The sequence below is a fragment of the Rhinopithecus roxellana genome, chromosome 8 (genome assembly GCF_007565055.1).
Source record: "Rhinopithecus roxellana isolate Shanxi Qingling chromosome 8, ASM756505v1, whole genome shotgun sequence".
Taxonomy (NCBI): Eukaryota; Metazoa; Chordata; class Mammalia; order Primates; family Cercopithecidae; genus Rhinopithecus; species Rhinopithecus roxellana.
In genome coordinates, this window is record NC_044556.1 from 109,056,481 (window position 1) to 109,074,141 (window position 17,661).

Consider the following 17,661-nt stretch of genomic DNA (forward strand, 5'->3'; position numbering starts at 1 on the left):
GAGTAGACTTACCATAATTCTGAAGGGCCCTAGAATTTTTGGAATGGTAAATGAGTGCTGGCTTTAACTTAAAATCATCAGCTACACTAGCCTCTAACAAGAAAGTCAGCTTATCCTTTAAAGCTCTGAAGCCAGGTACTGATTTCTCTTCTCTAGCTATGAAAGTTCTAGGTGAGGCCGGGCATGGTTGCTCACACCTGTAATCCCAGCACTTTGGGAGGCCGAGGTGGGTGATTGCCTGAGGTCAGGAGTTCGAGACCAGCCTGACCAACATTGTGAAACCATATCTCTACTAAAAATACAAAATTAGCCAGGTGTGGTGGTGGGCACCTGTAATCCCAGCTACCTGGGAGGCTGAGGCAGGAGACTCACTTGAACTCAGGAGGTGGAGGTTGCAGTGAGCCAAGATCACACCACTGCGCTCTAGCCTGGGCAACAAAAGCAAAATTCCACCTCAAAACAAAACAAAATAAAACAAAAAGTCCTAGATGGCATCTTCTTCCAACAGAAGTCTGCTTCATCCACACTGAAAATCTGTTGTGGAGTGTAGCCACCTTCTTCTGTCATCTTAACTAGATCTTCTGGATCATTGCTGCAGCCTCTCCATCAGCACTTGCTGCTTCGCCATGTAATTTGATGTTATGCAGATAGCTTCTTTCCTTAAACCTCATAAACCAACCTCTTCTAGCTTCAGACCTTCCTTCTGCAGCTTCTTCACTTCTCTCAGCCTTCCTAGAATTGAAGAGAGCTAGGACCTTGCTCTAAATTAGGCTTTGGTTTAAGGGATGTTGTAGCTGGTTTGACTATCTGTCCAGACCATTCAGACTTCCTCTATATCAGTAATAAGGCTGTTTCTCACTTTCTTACCATTCATGTGTTCACTGGAGTAGCACTTTTAATTTTCCTTGAGAACCTTTGCATTCACGATGTGGCTGTTGGTGCAAGAGGCCCAGCTTTCAGCCTGTCTCAACTTGCAACGTGCCTTCCTCACTAAGCTTCATCATTTCTAGCTTTTGATTTAGAGTGAGAAACATGTGCCTCTTCCTTTTACCTGAACATGTAGAGGCTATTTTAAGGTTACTCACTGGCCTAATTTCAATGTTGCTGTGTCTCAGGGAGTAGGGAGGCTGATTGGAGAGATGGGGGATGGGGGTCAGCGAGCAGTCGGAGCATACATAACATTGATTAAGTCCACTGTCGTATGTGGTTGCAGTTCATGGTGCACAGGACACTTTCAGTAGTATCATCAGAAGTCACTAATCACAGATCCTAAAACAGATATAATAATAACGAAAAAGGCTGACGCTTTGGGAGGCCAAAGTGAGATAATAGCTTGAAGCCAGGAGTTCAAGACCCACCTGGGCAACATAGTGAGATCCCATCACTACAACAAGTTTTTAAAAAAATATTATCTGAGCCTGGTGGCATGTGTCTGTAGTCCTACCTACTCAGAAGGCTGAGAGGGATGATCACTTGAGCCCAGAAGGTCAAGGCTGCAGTGAGCTGTGACTGTGCCACTGCACGCCAGCCTGACAACAGAGCAAGACCCTGTTAAAAAAAAAAAAAAAACGAAATACTGTGAGAATTACCAAAATGTGATAGACACAAAGCAAGCACATGTTTATAAAAATTGAAGGTTTGTGGTAATCCTGTGTTGAGCAAGTCTATTGGTACCATTCATAGTATCTGCGAAGCACAATAAAGTGAAACTCAACAAAACAAGGTATACCTGCATGCTATTTCTCCTGATCCACAGTTTCGCTTTCTGTGATTTCACTTACTTGTAATCAACAGTGGTCCAAAAATATGAGATGGAAAATTCCAGAAGTAAACAATTCATAGATTTTAAATTGCATGCCATTCTGAGCAACATGATGAAATGTAGCATGTTCCCACCTCGTCCAGCCTGCGATGTGAATGATCTCTGTCTAGTCTATCAGTGCTATGTGCACAACTTGCCCAATAGTCCCTTAATAGCCATCCTGGCTATCAGATCCATTGTAGCGTTAAAGCAATACTGTTGTGTTCCCGTAACCCTTACTTTACTTTGTAATGGCCACAAAGTGCAAAAGTAGTGATTCTGTCATGTTGTTATAATTGTTCTATTTTATTACTAGTTATTGTTCAGCTCTTACTGTGCCTCATTTACAGATTAAACTTTATCATACATTTGTATGTATAGGAAAAACATAGTTATATGTAGGGTCTGGTACTATCCATGGTTTCAGGCATCTACGGGGGGTCTTGGAACTGTCCTCCGTGGATAAAGGGGGACTGCTGTATGGTATTTTGTAGTGGTGTCCAGGTCATCCTTGGTAAGGGAAATCCGTGCTTATAAGGCCATCCTAGGCCCACAGCCACATTGTTTATGAGCCCATGAGCAAGCATTCGAGTAGCTGGGGAACGAGGCCAACCATGTGGCGCTCAGGTGGTAAGTAAGGTAAGAGTTTCCTCTCTAGTAAAGGTGTTTTGATAAAACATTCACTTAGGACCCCACAATTCAGACACACTGGTCTCATTCTGAGAATTTCATCTACATGCTTTTCCCTCATATTCCTTCTCATCAACTCTTGTTTTTTCCAAGTCCTGGCCATGTCGCCACATATTTACCCCTGCCCGTGATTATGCCCCAGGCCACCTCTCCTGTGAGGAAAAGTGGGGAACTTATCGTACTTGAAGATTTCTATGCTTGGAGGCCTTTTCTTCTCCGCTGTTCCTCACGATTACACGTGGATGGAGCTATAGGACCACAGCTGTCCATATCTGGATTCAGAGCAATCTGTAAATCTTTCTCATATTTTTTTCTTTATAGTCAGTGGGGAACTCCCCGCATCTAGGCAAACGGGAGCCGAGTCAGCTGTTCGCATGCTTATTTGTGCATTTCGGCATCCCAAGACCAGTTCTGTACTTACACTTCATGACAGAGTTCATTTGAGCACTTTTGACTTCCTAGTGTTAGAGATAAGACTAACACTCAGCTTTAAGAGGCAACCCAGGTTTCATGGTTACTTGGTGTTTGGGGGTCAGAAGTTCAGTTTCTGCCGGTACCTAAACCATGAGCTGTTTCTCAAGAGAACTGTTACTTGCCCAAGAGTGCTTGCATTTGCTTCAAAACTGTAGAGGCATCTGCTGATATTCCCCCATCAGAACTTCCACAATCACACAGCCTCCTCATCTGCCACAGACATATCAAGCACCTTTAGATCTGTTAGGTCATAAGAGCCAGATCTCCGCCCTGTTTGCATCACCTGGACCATCTAGACAGGCTCTTCACCCTGGACCCCATTCTGGCTGACTTTCAGGTCCCTCTGCATATTTGGAGAAGCACACCCAAATTATGTGTGGTACATGTTGCCTCCAAAATCCAAAGTGTGCCATAAGAAGGCACATCCCTTTCTTGTGGAAGAAGTATAAAAAGCAGGAACTTGTCTTTGACTCTCAACAGTGCATCATGTACCCCACAACTCATGGGATTTATCTCTTACCTTTTTTTTTTTTTTTTTTTTTTTGGTAGGGACAAGGTCTTGCTATGTTGCCCAGCCTGGTCTTGAACTCCTTGCCTCAATCAATCCTCCCAAAGTGCTGGGATTACAGGTGTGAGCCAGCAGACTTGGCCTTGTCTCCTTTATCTTTTGTTTTTGAGACACAGTCTTGGTCTGTGGTCCAGGCTGAAGTACAGTGGCGTGATCTCAGCTCAATGCAACCCCTGCCTCCCAAGCTCAAGCAATTCTTGTGCCTCAGCCTCCCGAGTTGCTGGGATTCCAAGCATGCACCACCATGCCTGGCTAATTTTTGTATTTTTAGTAGAGACGGGATTTTGCCATGTTGGCCAAGCTGGTCCCAAACTCCTGACCTCAAGCAATCCGCCTCCCTCAGTCTCCCAAACTGCTGGCATTACAGGTGTGAGCCACGACACTTGGCCTTGTGTCCTTTATCTTACTAATATATCTGCAGTATCTGCTACCTCCTGCCCTCCGGGTCATGTATCATCAATGTAGTGGACCAGCATGATGTTCTATGAGATGATGATAAAAAACAAACTCCATGACAGCAGGATCATAGAGTGGTCCTGAAGCAAGGAGGGAGGTGGATTACAGTATTCCCCGGGTGAAAGCAAACGGCCTCTGCTCCTTTCTGCCTGCTGGGTTTCTTGCCCAGGGCCACAGACAATGTAGTGAAACCAGACTTGAGCCTCAGTCAGTCTGATCGCAAAGCTCATGTTGTTTGCTCTGCAGGTATCAGAGTGTTGAGGGATGGTGGTGAAAGCTCCCGTGTCACATGTACTTTTTGAGTTTTACTGTTTTCTGTACAGTGTAATATATTTAAGTGTCTGGAATTCAAAACTCATTCAGGTTGGAACAGCAGTTTGTTAAAGGTTTACATGATAGTGGTGTGGGGAGGAGGGAATAATTTGCTAAATGAATGGCTGCTTATCAGATGCTGAGGGTGGTATGGCTTTGTTTCTTTGATGAGAATACATTGTGGGGGGAGATAGCCACTATTGATTAACCTCATAATATTCTATCAGTGCCCAAAACTCATCAATCTTCTGAACAGTTCAACCAAAAAACTTAAATTGAGTTATTCTAGGTGTTGCAGGTTCCCTGGAAAGGAAACTCTGAGATGAAGGTTAGCATGCAGGAAGTTTACTGTTAAGTGCTCCGGGATCAATACCTTTGGTGTTTCTGTCATGATGTAGTTCTCAATGCCATGGTAAATGGAGTATCGTATGGGTCCTATCTCAGGAGAATGAGTAGTTCACATCTGATCAGTTCACTCCAGTATTTCCCTTTCTCTAAGTCTTTCTACTTATTTCTATACATTATAATAAAGGGTGACTGTCCTCTCAAGTTCATTTAATGCATTCGTATCAACAATTGAATATGACTTAGAGTTATGCTTACACTTCCTTGGTCTAACACTCTCAGAATTCATTTTTTCTATACATATTCTTTTTTTTTTTTTTTTTTTTTTTGAGACGGAGTCTCGCTCTGTCGCCCGGGCTGGAGTGCAGTGGCCGGATCTCAGCTCACTGCAAGCTCCGCCTCCCGGGTTTACCGCCATTCTCCTGCCTCAGCCTCCAAGTAGCTGGGACTACAGGCGCCCGCCACCTCGCCCGGCTAGTTTTTTGTATTTTTTAGTAGAGACGGGGTTTCACAGTGTTAGCCAGGATGGTCTCGATCTCCTGACCTCGTGATCCGCCCATCTCGGCCTCCCAAAGTGCTGGGATTACAGGCTTGAGCCACCGCGCCCGGCCTATACATATTCTTAGGGTATTGCTTATATGAGTTGGCAAAATTCTGCAGTTATTTTTCTGTGTAACCCTTCCTCTCCTGAGTTTGACTTTCATATTGCTCTCTAGAACTTGGTAGGATCTAAATCTGTCTAGAAACAACGTGTTTGTTGAGATAGAGCATGATAAGAACTGGGTTATGCTTGCAACATAACCCCTCAGTACAAGTCTTATAGCTGGGCATGGTGTTGCATGCCTGTAGTACCAGCTACTCAGGAGGCTGTTGGGGAGGATCATTTGAACCCAGAACTTCAAGCTCAACATTGCGAGATCCCATCTCTAAAGTTAAAAAAAAAAAAAAAAAGGAATACAGAAATCATAGACCTAAATATAAAATGCAAAATTCTGAAACTCATAGAAGATAACTAACATAGGGAAAAAAAACTAATTAACCTTGCATATGGCTATGACTCTTTGGATAAACACCAATGGTATGATCCATGAAATAAATCATTGAAAAGTTGGACTTCATTAAAATTAAAAACTTCTGCTCTGTGAAAGACAATGTCAAGAGAATGAGAAGACAAGCCACACACTGGGAGAAAATATTTGCAAAAAAGAGATCCAATAAATAATTGGTATCCAGAATATACAAAGAAGGCTTAGAACGCAACAATAAGAAAATAACCAGATTTAAAAATGGGCAAAAGATCTGAACAGACACCTCTCCAGAGAAGATAAATGGATGACAAAAAAGCAGATGAAAAAAATGTTCAACATCATATGTCATTAGAAAACGCAAATTAAAACAATAAGATACCACTACACACTTACCAGAATGGTCAAAATCCAGAACACTGACGTCAAATCTGACAAGGATATGGAACATCAGGAAGTCTCATTCATTGCTGATAGAAGTCCAAATGGTGCAGCCACTTTGGAAGACAGTTGTTTGGCAGTTTCTTACAAAAGTAAACATACTCCTACTGTACGACCCAGCAGTGGTACTCACTGGTATTCACCCAAATGAGGCTGAGGTGGGAGGATTGGTTGAGCCTGGGAAGTTGAAGTTGCAGTGAGCTGTGATGGTGCTGCTGCACTCTAGCCTGGGTGATAGAGTGAGAACCTGTCTCAAAAGGTTAAAAAAAAAAAAAAACAAAAAGCAAAAATCGTTAAAAAAAAAAATACTGTGGCCGGGTGTGGTGGCTCACACCTGTAATCCCAGCACTTTGGAAGGCTGAAGCGAGCGGATTATAAGGTCAGGAGTTTGAGACCAGCCTGGCCAACATAGTGAATCTCCTTCTCTACTAAAAATACAAAAATTAGCCAGGCATGGTGGTGCGCACCTGTAATGCCAGCTACTTGGGAAGCTGAGGCAGGAGAATCACTTGAACCTGGGAGGCGGAGGTTGCAGTGAGCCGAGATCATGCCATCGCACTCCAGCCTGGGCAATAGAGTGAGACTCTGTCTCAAAAAAAAAAAAAAAAGAAAAGAAAAGAAAGAAAGAAAAGAAAAGAAAATACTGTGGGGTTTATGACATGTAATAAAAGTAAAATGGATGAAAACAATGGCACAAAGGATGGGAGTAGGGATTAGAAGCATAGTGTTTTAAGATTCTTATACTTAAGAATGGTATATATACAAATAATATACCACTAAATGGTATATTATTTGCCAGAAAAATGTGATAAATTAATGATTGATATTGTATACCAACCACATTAGAAAAAGACACAAACCTATAAAAACGAATAGGGGAGATAATGTGGAATCATTAAAAAAATACTTTATTAATACAAAAAAGGACAGAAGAAAAGGAGAAAGGAAAAGAAAATATATAACTTTAAAATGTATAACAACTTAAGATAGCAAACAAATAGCAAGACTGTAGATTTAACTCTAAAGATATCAACAATTACATTAAATACAAATGGTCTAAATATCCCAATTAAAGAACAGAAATTGTCATATTGGATAAAAATATAAGACCTAACTACAGACTGTCTACCAGTAGCCCATATGAAATATGAAGACACAGATTGATTAAAAGTAAAAGGATAAAAAGATAAACCATGCTAATAGTAGTCAAAAGAAAACCAGATTGGCCATATTAATAGCAGATAACAGGAATTCAGAACAAGGAAGGTATAAAGAGACTCATTACATAGTGATAAAGAAGGTATAATAATCCTAAATGTGGATTTACCTTTAAAACAGCTTCAAAATACATGAAACAAAAACGGATAGAACTAAACAGAGAAACAGCAAACCCCTAACTACAGCTGGAGATTTCAACACTCCTTTCTCAGAAATTTATAGGACAGGTAGAGAGAAAATCAGTAAGGGTACAGAATACCTAAACTATGCTATCAACCAGCTCAGTCCATTTGACAATACTACATCTAACAACTTTTAAACCGTAAAGTTCCAACTGCACTTATTCCATGCTGATTCCATCACAATTTCATTCTATCAAAGGTAAACTTGGCCCTCTTTTCAGTCCCAATCGCCTCTACCCAAGTCTAGACCTCATTATCACAGAACTGGATTGTTCACTACTGTGTATAATTTTTCCATATGGCCCATTTACATTTAATCTCTCTATTCCAAATCACTTGACAAACTGCTATTGAATTAAATTCAAAAACAACCATGACTCCTTTATACAAAAAAGGTAAAGTCAAAATTCCTAAGCCTTTCATTAAAGCCCTCTGGAGGGCACATGTGCAGGCATGAGCGCGTGCGCACGCACACACACACACACACACAAAACCCCCACTACTTCCCTCTACATGCACCAAGATACTTCCTCATTATCCCTTAAACCTCACAAATTCATTCCCATTTCCAAACCTTTGCTCATCTCCCCCTATACCTGGAATACCCTAGCCCTTCATCCTTAAACTCCAACCTTTAGGACTCAACACAAGCCCCCTTGCCGTGCTGCGAACATTCTCGTGATAGGTGTCTACATCACTCAGTGTGTGTGATGGAGTCTCACTCTGTTGCCCAGGCTGAAGTGCAGTGGTGCGATCTCCACTCACTGCAACCTACACCTCCCCGGTTCAAGCAATTCTCCTGCCTCAGCCTCCCGAGTAGCTGGGACTGCAGGCGCAGACCCCCACACCTGGCTAATTTTTTGTATTTTAGTAGAGACGGGGTTACACCGTGTTGCTCAGGCTGGTCTCCAACTCGTGAGCTCAGGCAATCCATCCGCTGCGGCCTCCAAAAGTGCTGGAATTACAGACGTGAGCCACCGCGCCCAGCCTAGAATGTATAACCCTGTATCTTGTATTGTTGTTTATGGGCTGTATTTACATGCCAGTTCCACAAGTTGATATATTGGTAGCATCTACTTTGGTTTGAATCCCAGTTTTGCCACTACTAGCTACTCAGTCTAAAGAAAATTGCTTACTCTTTTTGAACCATTCTGTATCTGTAGAATGGGTTGATAATACCTGCCTTACAGTATTCTGAGGAGTAAATGAAGCATCTGGGTAAAAATCTCTAACTTTGCCAAGCACATAACAAATATGCAATAAAAATAAGTTCCTTTCTTCTATGTTCTCCCACATGTAGGTGGGTGAAATCATGTCAGAAATGTTTGCTTAGCTATATCCTGCCTCATTCCAAGCAATATACCTAACAGTGGAGACATTCAGTAACATTAGAAATAATAGTTTTATATATGGAGCCCCTAATACTCAGCTTCCTGAAGGAGTTAGCCTACATCAGGTGAACATGATAGGCAGCAGGGTCAGAAAAACCTGACTTCAAATCCCAGCTCTGCTGCTAACAGCTGTGTAAACTTTCTCAAGTTGCTTAACCTGCCTGAGCTCCTCATCTGAGTTTCCTCATCTACAAGGAAGGGTTGCTGTGAAGATCCACTAAGATAATGCATGTAAGCGTTTGGCATGCTGCCTAGTACATAGCAATGCTCAATTAGTATTCATTTTCTTTTTTTTTTTTTTTTTTTTGAGACGGAGTCTCGCTCTATCACCTAGGCTGGAGTGCAGTGGTGCGATCTCAGCTCACTGCAAGCTCCACCTCCCAGGTTCAAGAGATTCTCCTGCCTCAGCCTCCCGAGTAGCTGTGACTACAGGTGCCTGCCACCACACTTGGCTAATTTTTGTATTTTTAGTAGAGAAGGGGTTTCACCCTGTTGGTCAGGTCGGTCTCGAACTCCTGACCTCAGGTGATCTGTCTGCCTTGGCCTCCCAAAGGCTGGGATTACAGGTGTGAGCCACCGTGCCTGCCAGTATTCATTTTCAATAAGTATTCATGCTCATAAAGGTTAGCTTTTTTTATTTCTGCCAATACTTATTAGTAATATCATTATTACTGTTGCCTTGGGAACCACTATCAAAATGATGTAAGGCTGTCAGGATAGAGAGCTCTTGAGGAATCTCAGAGAAGCCTGAGATGTACACAGGGAAAAATAATCACAGCTCTTCTGTGAATGTATCCATCTGTCCTTTGTCAAGAAAATGACACCTTAACTAGGATTATATATGGTTTGATTGTTACCATAGGGACATGGAGAGCATTTTAAAATGTATTGTACTTAATTTCATCTTTAATATTATTTTTCTAATTTGCAGTTTCTGTAACCTAACAGCTATGTTTGCAATAGAGACGTTTGGACTGATTCCCAGGTAATGAGCAGTGCCTAACTGGACTTTAATTAGGGAATTTCTAAGATACAAGTGGCAGCTAAAAAGGAAAAGCAGCTCCCCCCATGGCTCCCGGAAGCAGCCTGTGCACTCAGTTTTCAGGGCCCCAGCTTAAATCTTATTATGAAAAATATTATTATACAGTATATAATATGCAAATGAATCCTAAAACAACACCACCACAAAAACGTATGAAGTGTTCACTGCAAAGTCAATGGTTTTAATCAGTCTATATTTAGATTTTTGGGGGCTCTCTGTGAAATCTGTCTTCCCAAATGACAGAAACTTGCTGTTTCCCTGAAGCCCTGTTAACTTCTGCCCCCTCTATGACATCCTAAAAACTGTATGTGTGTGTAGTGTGTATACAGGGACACAGCAGGAAGGAATTCCTGAGAACTGTTACTGCAGCCAAGGTCCCCTTTCGTGCCATCCCGCTCAACAGCCACTGTCTTCCTATCAAACCTGTCTCAGCTGCTCCTACTTGGCAGATGCCAGAATGCAGTGGTAGGGATTGGGAGGTGACAGTGGCTGTGCCCTCTGCTCTAAGCCTGGGTCAGCTTTCAACCACAGACCCTCATTCTGATGCATTTAGGAAACAGTAAAGGGATTTCCCTGGACTCAGCTCCAGGTCCCTTGGAGGGCAGAATGAACAGTCCTGATACTAAAGTTAGAACCCCAAATGACTTTGCTACTCTGTTTTGGGCCTGGTGTTTGGAATTTGGGTGTTTGGGTTTTGTTTTATGGGGTTTTTTTGGGGGGTGGAGCGGGGCAGGATTGTTAAATAAGGGCATAAGGAAAACAATTAAGCTATTCATGGCCCCACTGTAAATATGACTGGCTTCTGGGGTTTCTGTGCTGACGGAGTGTTAATAGTGGGAATAACCTGCAAATGAAGTCAAGAGTTGTTCCTACATAACCTTGGGAAACAGGCACAACCTTTTCCTAGTGACTTTTCTTCTTCATGGGGTTGGTATGTTTGACTTAGGTGAATATTAAGGTATATGCCCACCCAAGTACCCACCAACCAAAGAAAGAGTCAAGTGAGTTAAAGGAGGAGGATCTCACCCACCTGTCCCCACTCTCACCTGCCAGCAGCTAGAGTCCAGCAGCCAGGGCATATGAGCACAGCATACAGGACAGTCTATTTGGTTAGTGACTGTAGGTTAGCCTCCAGTAACACCTGGGCCCTGAAGGGTAGCAGAGGCACACCAGGGCTGGCTGGTGGTTGATTATTTCCTTAATAATGGAGCCCTTTTCTTGAGCAGCGACTGGAGATGAGTTTGTAGAAGGCAGAGAGCTCGGCACTTCCTTGCTCCTAGCCCAGCACTCAACCCCACCACTTTCCCAGCGTTACCATTCTGCTTTCTGGAATTGCCATCCTTTAACCAGCAAACTCACCCAGATCTTCAACCCTCCTCTGAGCTCTCCCTCTCTCTCCTTAGGGGTAACCAGGCTCTCCCCGGAGGACACTGCTCCACCTTCGGGCCAATCAAGTGGTGCTCTTTTCTTTTACCGCCCATGTACCTCAGGGGGTCCTATTACCAATTCCAGATCATTATTTATCCTCGTTCTTGTAAAACAAAACCACAAAAACCAACACAAAACATACCCTGATCCTTTGAGGCTCATGGCGTCTGCTGCAGGCCCAGCTGTCTGTCTTCATCACCATGTCCTCTCTACAGTCTGCTGCATTCATTCTCAACTTTGGCCCCGTCACACTGGTTTCCTCTCCACATCAAGTCCCACTATCAGTGTTCGCATCCAGCATCCAAAGTCGTGGCCTTACCGCATCCTTGGTGACCTCCCTCTACTGCACTTCAGCCATCCACTCCCACAGTTGCACCTTCCACACTGTCATTACTCGTAACTTCTCTGCTTCCTAAAGCATCAATTCAGACATCACATCCTATTCTCTGATCACGACCTTCTGTCCTTCCAGCTTGTTAATTCCACGACACCCACTGCAACCCCCCCTTCACCCTCCCTGGAACCTCCACCTCTACTTTCAGTCTCTCTTTTTGTACTTTGCATTTCCTTACGTTTCAAAGTCCATTATTTCAAGAACACTTCCAGTACACCCTCACCCCTCTGGGATTTGTTCCTCCCTCTGGCAAATCCCCAACTACCTACTTTCTCTGTGACTACACCTGAGCAGCATTCTCTGTAACAGCGATTTCAGATTGTATCTAATTAGCTTCCTCCGCAAACCTGCTTTCCTTAATCATCATCAGGTGAGCTTGTTTCCACCCTCACAGAGAAATTAGAAACCATGAGACAGGAACGCCCTCTATTCCTGATTGCAAACAGAAAAATCTACTAACATCTATATCCATCCTCTCCTCTTTCCGTCCTGTTACAACAAAGGAAATATGATTCCTCCTTTTAAATATAATTCTTCCACCTATGCTTTGCACACTATCTGTTCCTCTCCACTTACTGAGGAAACTTTCAAATTAATTATTCCTTCTCTCTTCTGTATATTCAACTTTCCCTCTCAACTAGATCCTTCTTTTTTTTTTTTTTTTTTTTTTTTTTTTTTTTTTTTTTTTTGAGGCAGAGTCTCGCTCTGTCGCCCAGGCTGGAGTGCAGTGGCCGGATCTCAGCTCACTGCAAGCTCCGCCTCCCGGGTTTACGCCATTCTCTTGCCTCAGCCTCCCGAGTAGCTGGGACTACAGGCGCCCGCCACTTCGCCCGGCTAGTTTTTGTATTTTTTTTAGTAGAGACGGGGTTTCACCGTGTTAGCCAGGATGGTCTCGATCTCCTGACCTCGTGATCCGCCCGTCTCGGCCTCCCAAAGTGCTGGGATTACAGGCTTGAGCCACCGCGCCCGGCCTAACTAGATCCTTCTAATAGGTTTTTGGTGACCCTCAAGTTTCTCCTTTGCAGCACAAAACTTCTCAAAGGTATTGTCTACACTCACAGTCTCCATTTCCCTGTGTCCAGCCGCCTTTCTCCAATCCATCCAGTCAGGTTTCTATCTCTTCACTCTACCGATTAGGTCATTGAAATAGCTTTGGCCTTCATTGAGCTAACTGATATTTTTCAGTCCTCATATTATTAGATCTTTCTTCAGCGTTGACTCCTCCTTTGGCTGTTGTATCACACTATGGGTTTTCCCAAACTTCTGTAGCCACTGCCTCTCTCTCCCTAGTAGAGAAAGCCTCACCCTCCTTTAGCAGCCTTTAAATGTTGGCCTCTCATGAGGCTCAGTTCTGTCCTGAGCTTTTCACTCTGGCAAGCTCATCCACAATTATGACTTCAGTTAGCATCTATATGCACATGACTCCCAAATAACATCTCTAGAACAGTCCAGAGCCAGACATCCTATTGTCTACTTAACTTCTTCTCTTAGATGTCTCAAAGACTAGTCAAACTGGACATGTCCAAAAGTGAACTCATGATCTTATCATACCCTCCCCTATCCCATTATTTAATCTATCTTAAAACTGATCCATTAGGGCAATTACATATAGCCATATAGATTTTCCTTGCACAGCTCCAGGAAAATCCATTCACACAGGCTATGATAGGAATGGTACCCTGTTTTCCAATGTTCCCTCCTACACTTGTTCCCTGTACAATTTGTCCCATGAAATGTACATCCAACTATGCAAGCCAAACTTCTAGGAGTCAAAAACCAAAACCAAAACCAAGAAACCAAGGATTTACATTCATTTCTCTCTCTCTCTCTCTCTCTCTCTCTCTCTCTCTCTCTCTCTCTCTCTGTTTCTCTCCAGTTCATCCAATCCACAACTATCTCCCATTCATTTAATCCCCTAAATCATCCTTGAATGGATCCACTTCTTACTCCATCACCACCTCCTTAATCCAGGCTACCATTATCTCTGCAATAGACTCCTAACCAATCTCCCCTCATCTACTCCTATGTTCTTCTAGCTTATTCTCCTCACTGGAGCTAGAGTAATTTTTTCAATGCAGTTTTAGTAGCTTGAAACATTCACATTTCTGTCCATAAAATTAAAACTCCTTAAGGAGTTTTGGCCTACAAATCCTTGCATGATCTAGCCCCTACCTACTTTTCGAGTCTCATCGTGGATCATGTCCTTCACATTTTCTCAGCTCCAGACCGAGCAACTTTCTTTCAGTCCTGTTCTTCTCCATGCTCTCTCCCATAGCAGGACCTCTGCACATGCCATTTCCTCTATCTAGAATCCTCCGTCCTCTATTTACCTACACTTCACTTTACCAACTTCACTTCTATTTATTCATCAGATTTTAAGATAATTACATTTTTCCCATGAAGGCATTTCTTGATCCATTTACCAGGTTAAATCCTGCTTTAAGAACCTTTCATTGCATTGTATATTTCTCCTTAGTTCTTACCACAGTTACAATTTTTTATTTATTTTCTCATTATTTGATTAATGATTATATCCCACTAAAATATAAGCTCCCCAAGGATGGGGACCATGTCTGTTTTCACTCGTCATTGTATTGCTAGAACCATGCACAGTATCAGGCAGATAGGAGATGGTGAAGTGGCTTAACTAAGTTCTCAGAAGGAAATCATACACTGGGGACAGATTAAGTTTATAGCCACAGAGGAGCAAGGTGAAACAAAGGAAGCCTGGGGAAACTATAACATTGGAACCAAATAATTATGGTTTAAAAGGGACTCCAAAACTAATGTCAGATACCAGGACACCAGATAGAAAACAGCACAGTGTCTGGCTTAAGAAATAAATCCCCTCTGATCAGAAGCATTCATGCAGGCCCACCGTGGTGGCTCATACCTTAATCCCGGCACTTTAGGAGGCTAGGTTGGACAGATTGTTTGAGCCTAGAGTTGAAGACCAGCCTGGGCAACATGGCAAGACCCCATCTCTATTCCTGTCCCAAAAAAATAGCCAGGTTTCGTGGTGCATGTCTATAGTCCCAGCTACTTGGGAGGCTGAGGTGGGAGGATCGCTTGAACCTGGAAGGTCGAGGCTGCAGTGAGCCGTATTCATGCCACTGCACTCCAGCGTGAGCAACAGAGAGAAACCTCATCTCCAAAAACAAACCAACAAAAAAAGTACCCATGCAGAGTTCTAGGTGAAGAGGCAGATGTCTGGCTAGAGTAAGTGCTGCACACACACACAGACACACACACACACCTGGCTGACCCTCAGGTACCTCAAATTAAATATGCACCAAAGTAAGCCAACCATATACGCACATACCCTCAAAAAAGTGCTCCTCCCTCTGAATTTCCTCCATCCGTGAATGGCAACACCATTCTCACAGTAACCTAACTCCAAAGCATGGAAGGAAGATAACCTTTATTCCTTCATATTTCTCAAACCCCACATCTTAATAATCACCAAGATCGATCCAATCTAACTTCTAAATGTGTCTTAAATATATCCACTTCTCTCCATTTCTTCAGCCATTAATTTTGTGAAGACTCTCATTATAGCTTACCTCGATTATTCAAATACTTCGTAACTGCTTTTTCTACCTTCACACTCATACTTTGCTTTCTTCCATTCTTCACACTCCAGAATCATCCCTGTAAAATGTCAATCCTATATCATCCCTCTGAAGCGCTCTCCTGCCTTAGGCTAAAAACCACTCTCTAGCTTGACTTAAGCAGTTTTTCCAATCTGGCCCTGCCCACCTATCAATCCTTATCTCTAACCACTCCTCTTGGCACCTGAGCTCCTGTCATACTGAAGGAGCTGCAGTTCCAGAATGTCTAGGAGTGGTCCTGAGGTGTTACCAAGTGTTCATGCCTTCCCATCCCCTTCTCCTTTTGTCTGAAACACTGTTCCCACCTGGGTCTCTTCCTCCACTCTTATCTAGCTAACTAGGTAACTCCTACTCCCACTCATACTCATACCGAGCGAACTCCTACCTAGGCTTAGCTCAGACATCCCCTTCCCTGGCCTTCCATGATGTGTGGCTCCCGCAAAACTTCATTTCTGGCCGGGCGCGGTGGCTCACGCCTGTAATCCCAGCACTTTGGGAGGGCGAGGTGGGCAGATCACTTGAGATCAGGAGTTCGAGACCAGCCTGGCCAACATGGTGAAACCCCAACTCTACTAAAAATACAAAAATGAGCTGGGTATGGTGGTGCCTGCCTGTAATCTCAGCTACTTGGGAGGCTGAAGCAGGAGAATGGCTTGAACCTAGGAGATAGGCGTTCCAGTGAGCCATTGCACTCCCGGCTGGGTGACAGAGTGAGACTCCATCGCAAAGAAAATAAAAGATAACTTCATTTCCTCTTCTCACTGCATTGATCACCTTGTCTATTTTCCCGCCTGGTCAGCCTCAAACACCAAAAGGTAAACACCGTGAGGCTGGACAGTGCGTCTTATTCATCTTTGTTCTATGTCAATGGCACAGTAGCTAGCCATTCAAAAATTGTTTAAAGAAATTAACAGCCAAAGTGTGAACAATGACTTCTAATGCCTCTTATTTTTCTGATTCCAGTCCAAGTGTCTACCTGGTGGCTTCTTTCCTCTTCGTCCTGATGCTGCTCTTCTTCACTATTCTCGTTTTGAGCTACTTTCGGTACGTGAGGATTTATAGACAATATATTTATAAACCACCTCACAAACCTCAAAGAAAACATAAGAAGAATTAGGAAAACTGAAAGTTTGTTTATTACAGATATATGCATATAGAGAAACAGTGTATTTTATACTTAGATTGAGAGTGTTAGTATTTAGTATTAAGAATACTAAATATAAGCTCATAGTAGGCACTGAATTCAAGATCTGAAAAATATTCTTGAACCCTCTCCAAAATAGAAATATTTTCATATATAGTGTGTTATTAAATTAATCCTTTATGTGTTTGCCTTCATTTTAAAGGTACTCTATGTACTCTTACCTGGCATGAAAAAATAAATTTGACTGTTATAATCCTTTGTAAGAATGAAAGTGAAATTTTGAAAATATATTTATGTGTCAAGTATTATTTTGCATGAAACTTTTCACATGAAACCTTATATGACTGTAGTTAATTTATATATAAAGGATTTTAAAAAGTGTGTGGATTTAAATAACCTGCCCTAAACAGATTTTTTTCTACTGGTAAATTCACATATGAAATGTAAAATATATTATATTAGAAATGAGCAGCTGATGTTCTAAATTTTATTTTATTTTATTTTATTTTATTTTATTTTATTTTATTTTTTTGAGACAAGGTCTTGCTGTGTTGCCCAGGCTGGTCTTGAACTCCTGGGCTCAAGCAATTTTCCAGCCTTTCATGGGATTACAGGCGTGAACCTGTAAAATTTGGAGCTACACCTAAACTTTAATTCTAAGTTTTAAATTTTGACTTTGATGCTCAAAATAAGCTTCTTAATTTGTCCAAATATTACTACAGCCTTCTAAATAATTAGTATTTGTATGTATCAGTCTGGATTCAACCAGAGAAGCAGAACCAGAAGGAGGAGTGTGTGTGTGTGTGTGTGTGTGCTTACTCTCCTCTAAAGAGATTTATTTTAAAAGAATTGGATTGTGTGATCGTGGAGGCTGGCTAAACAAGTCTGAAATCCACAGTGCAGGCAATCAAGAATGGAAGATCACAAGCAAGATGAAATTCCATGGGCATTGATCAAAGCTGTTGTCCACAAAGAATTTCTCATTTTACCAAAATCAAGAACAAGACAGATACTCACTGTTCATCACTGTTTTGAAAGTTCTGACATCATGAGAGAAACATAAAAAACAGTACAAATGCTGGGACAAAAGGGACAAAATCCTCTCTTTAAATAATATTATGTGCTAAGAAAGCCCAAAA

The 17,661-nt window shown here is 42.3% G+C and overlaps 1 protein-coding gene across 4 annotated transcripts in view; it reads left to right on the forward strand.

The window, feature by feature from the left end:
* Positions 1 to 16,772, forward strand: part of CATSPERE (catsper channel auxiliary subunit epsilon) — a 162,151-nt gene extending 145,379 nt beyond the window's left edge. For all 4 annotated transcript variants that reach the window (XM_010353277.2, XM_010353278.2, XM_010353279.2 and 1 more), the window contains 2 exons: positions 9,835 to 9,888; positions 16,342 to 16,772. In XM_010353277.2, coding sequence (XP_010351579.1) covers positions 9,835 to 9,888; positions 16,342 to 16,495 — 208 coding nt within the window. In that variant the 3' untranslated portion in view covers positions 16,496 to 16,772. The remainder of the gene's footprint in view (positions 1 to 9,834; positions 9,889 to 16,341) is intronic.
* Positions 16,773 to 17,661: the final 889 nt, after the last annotated feature.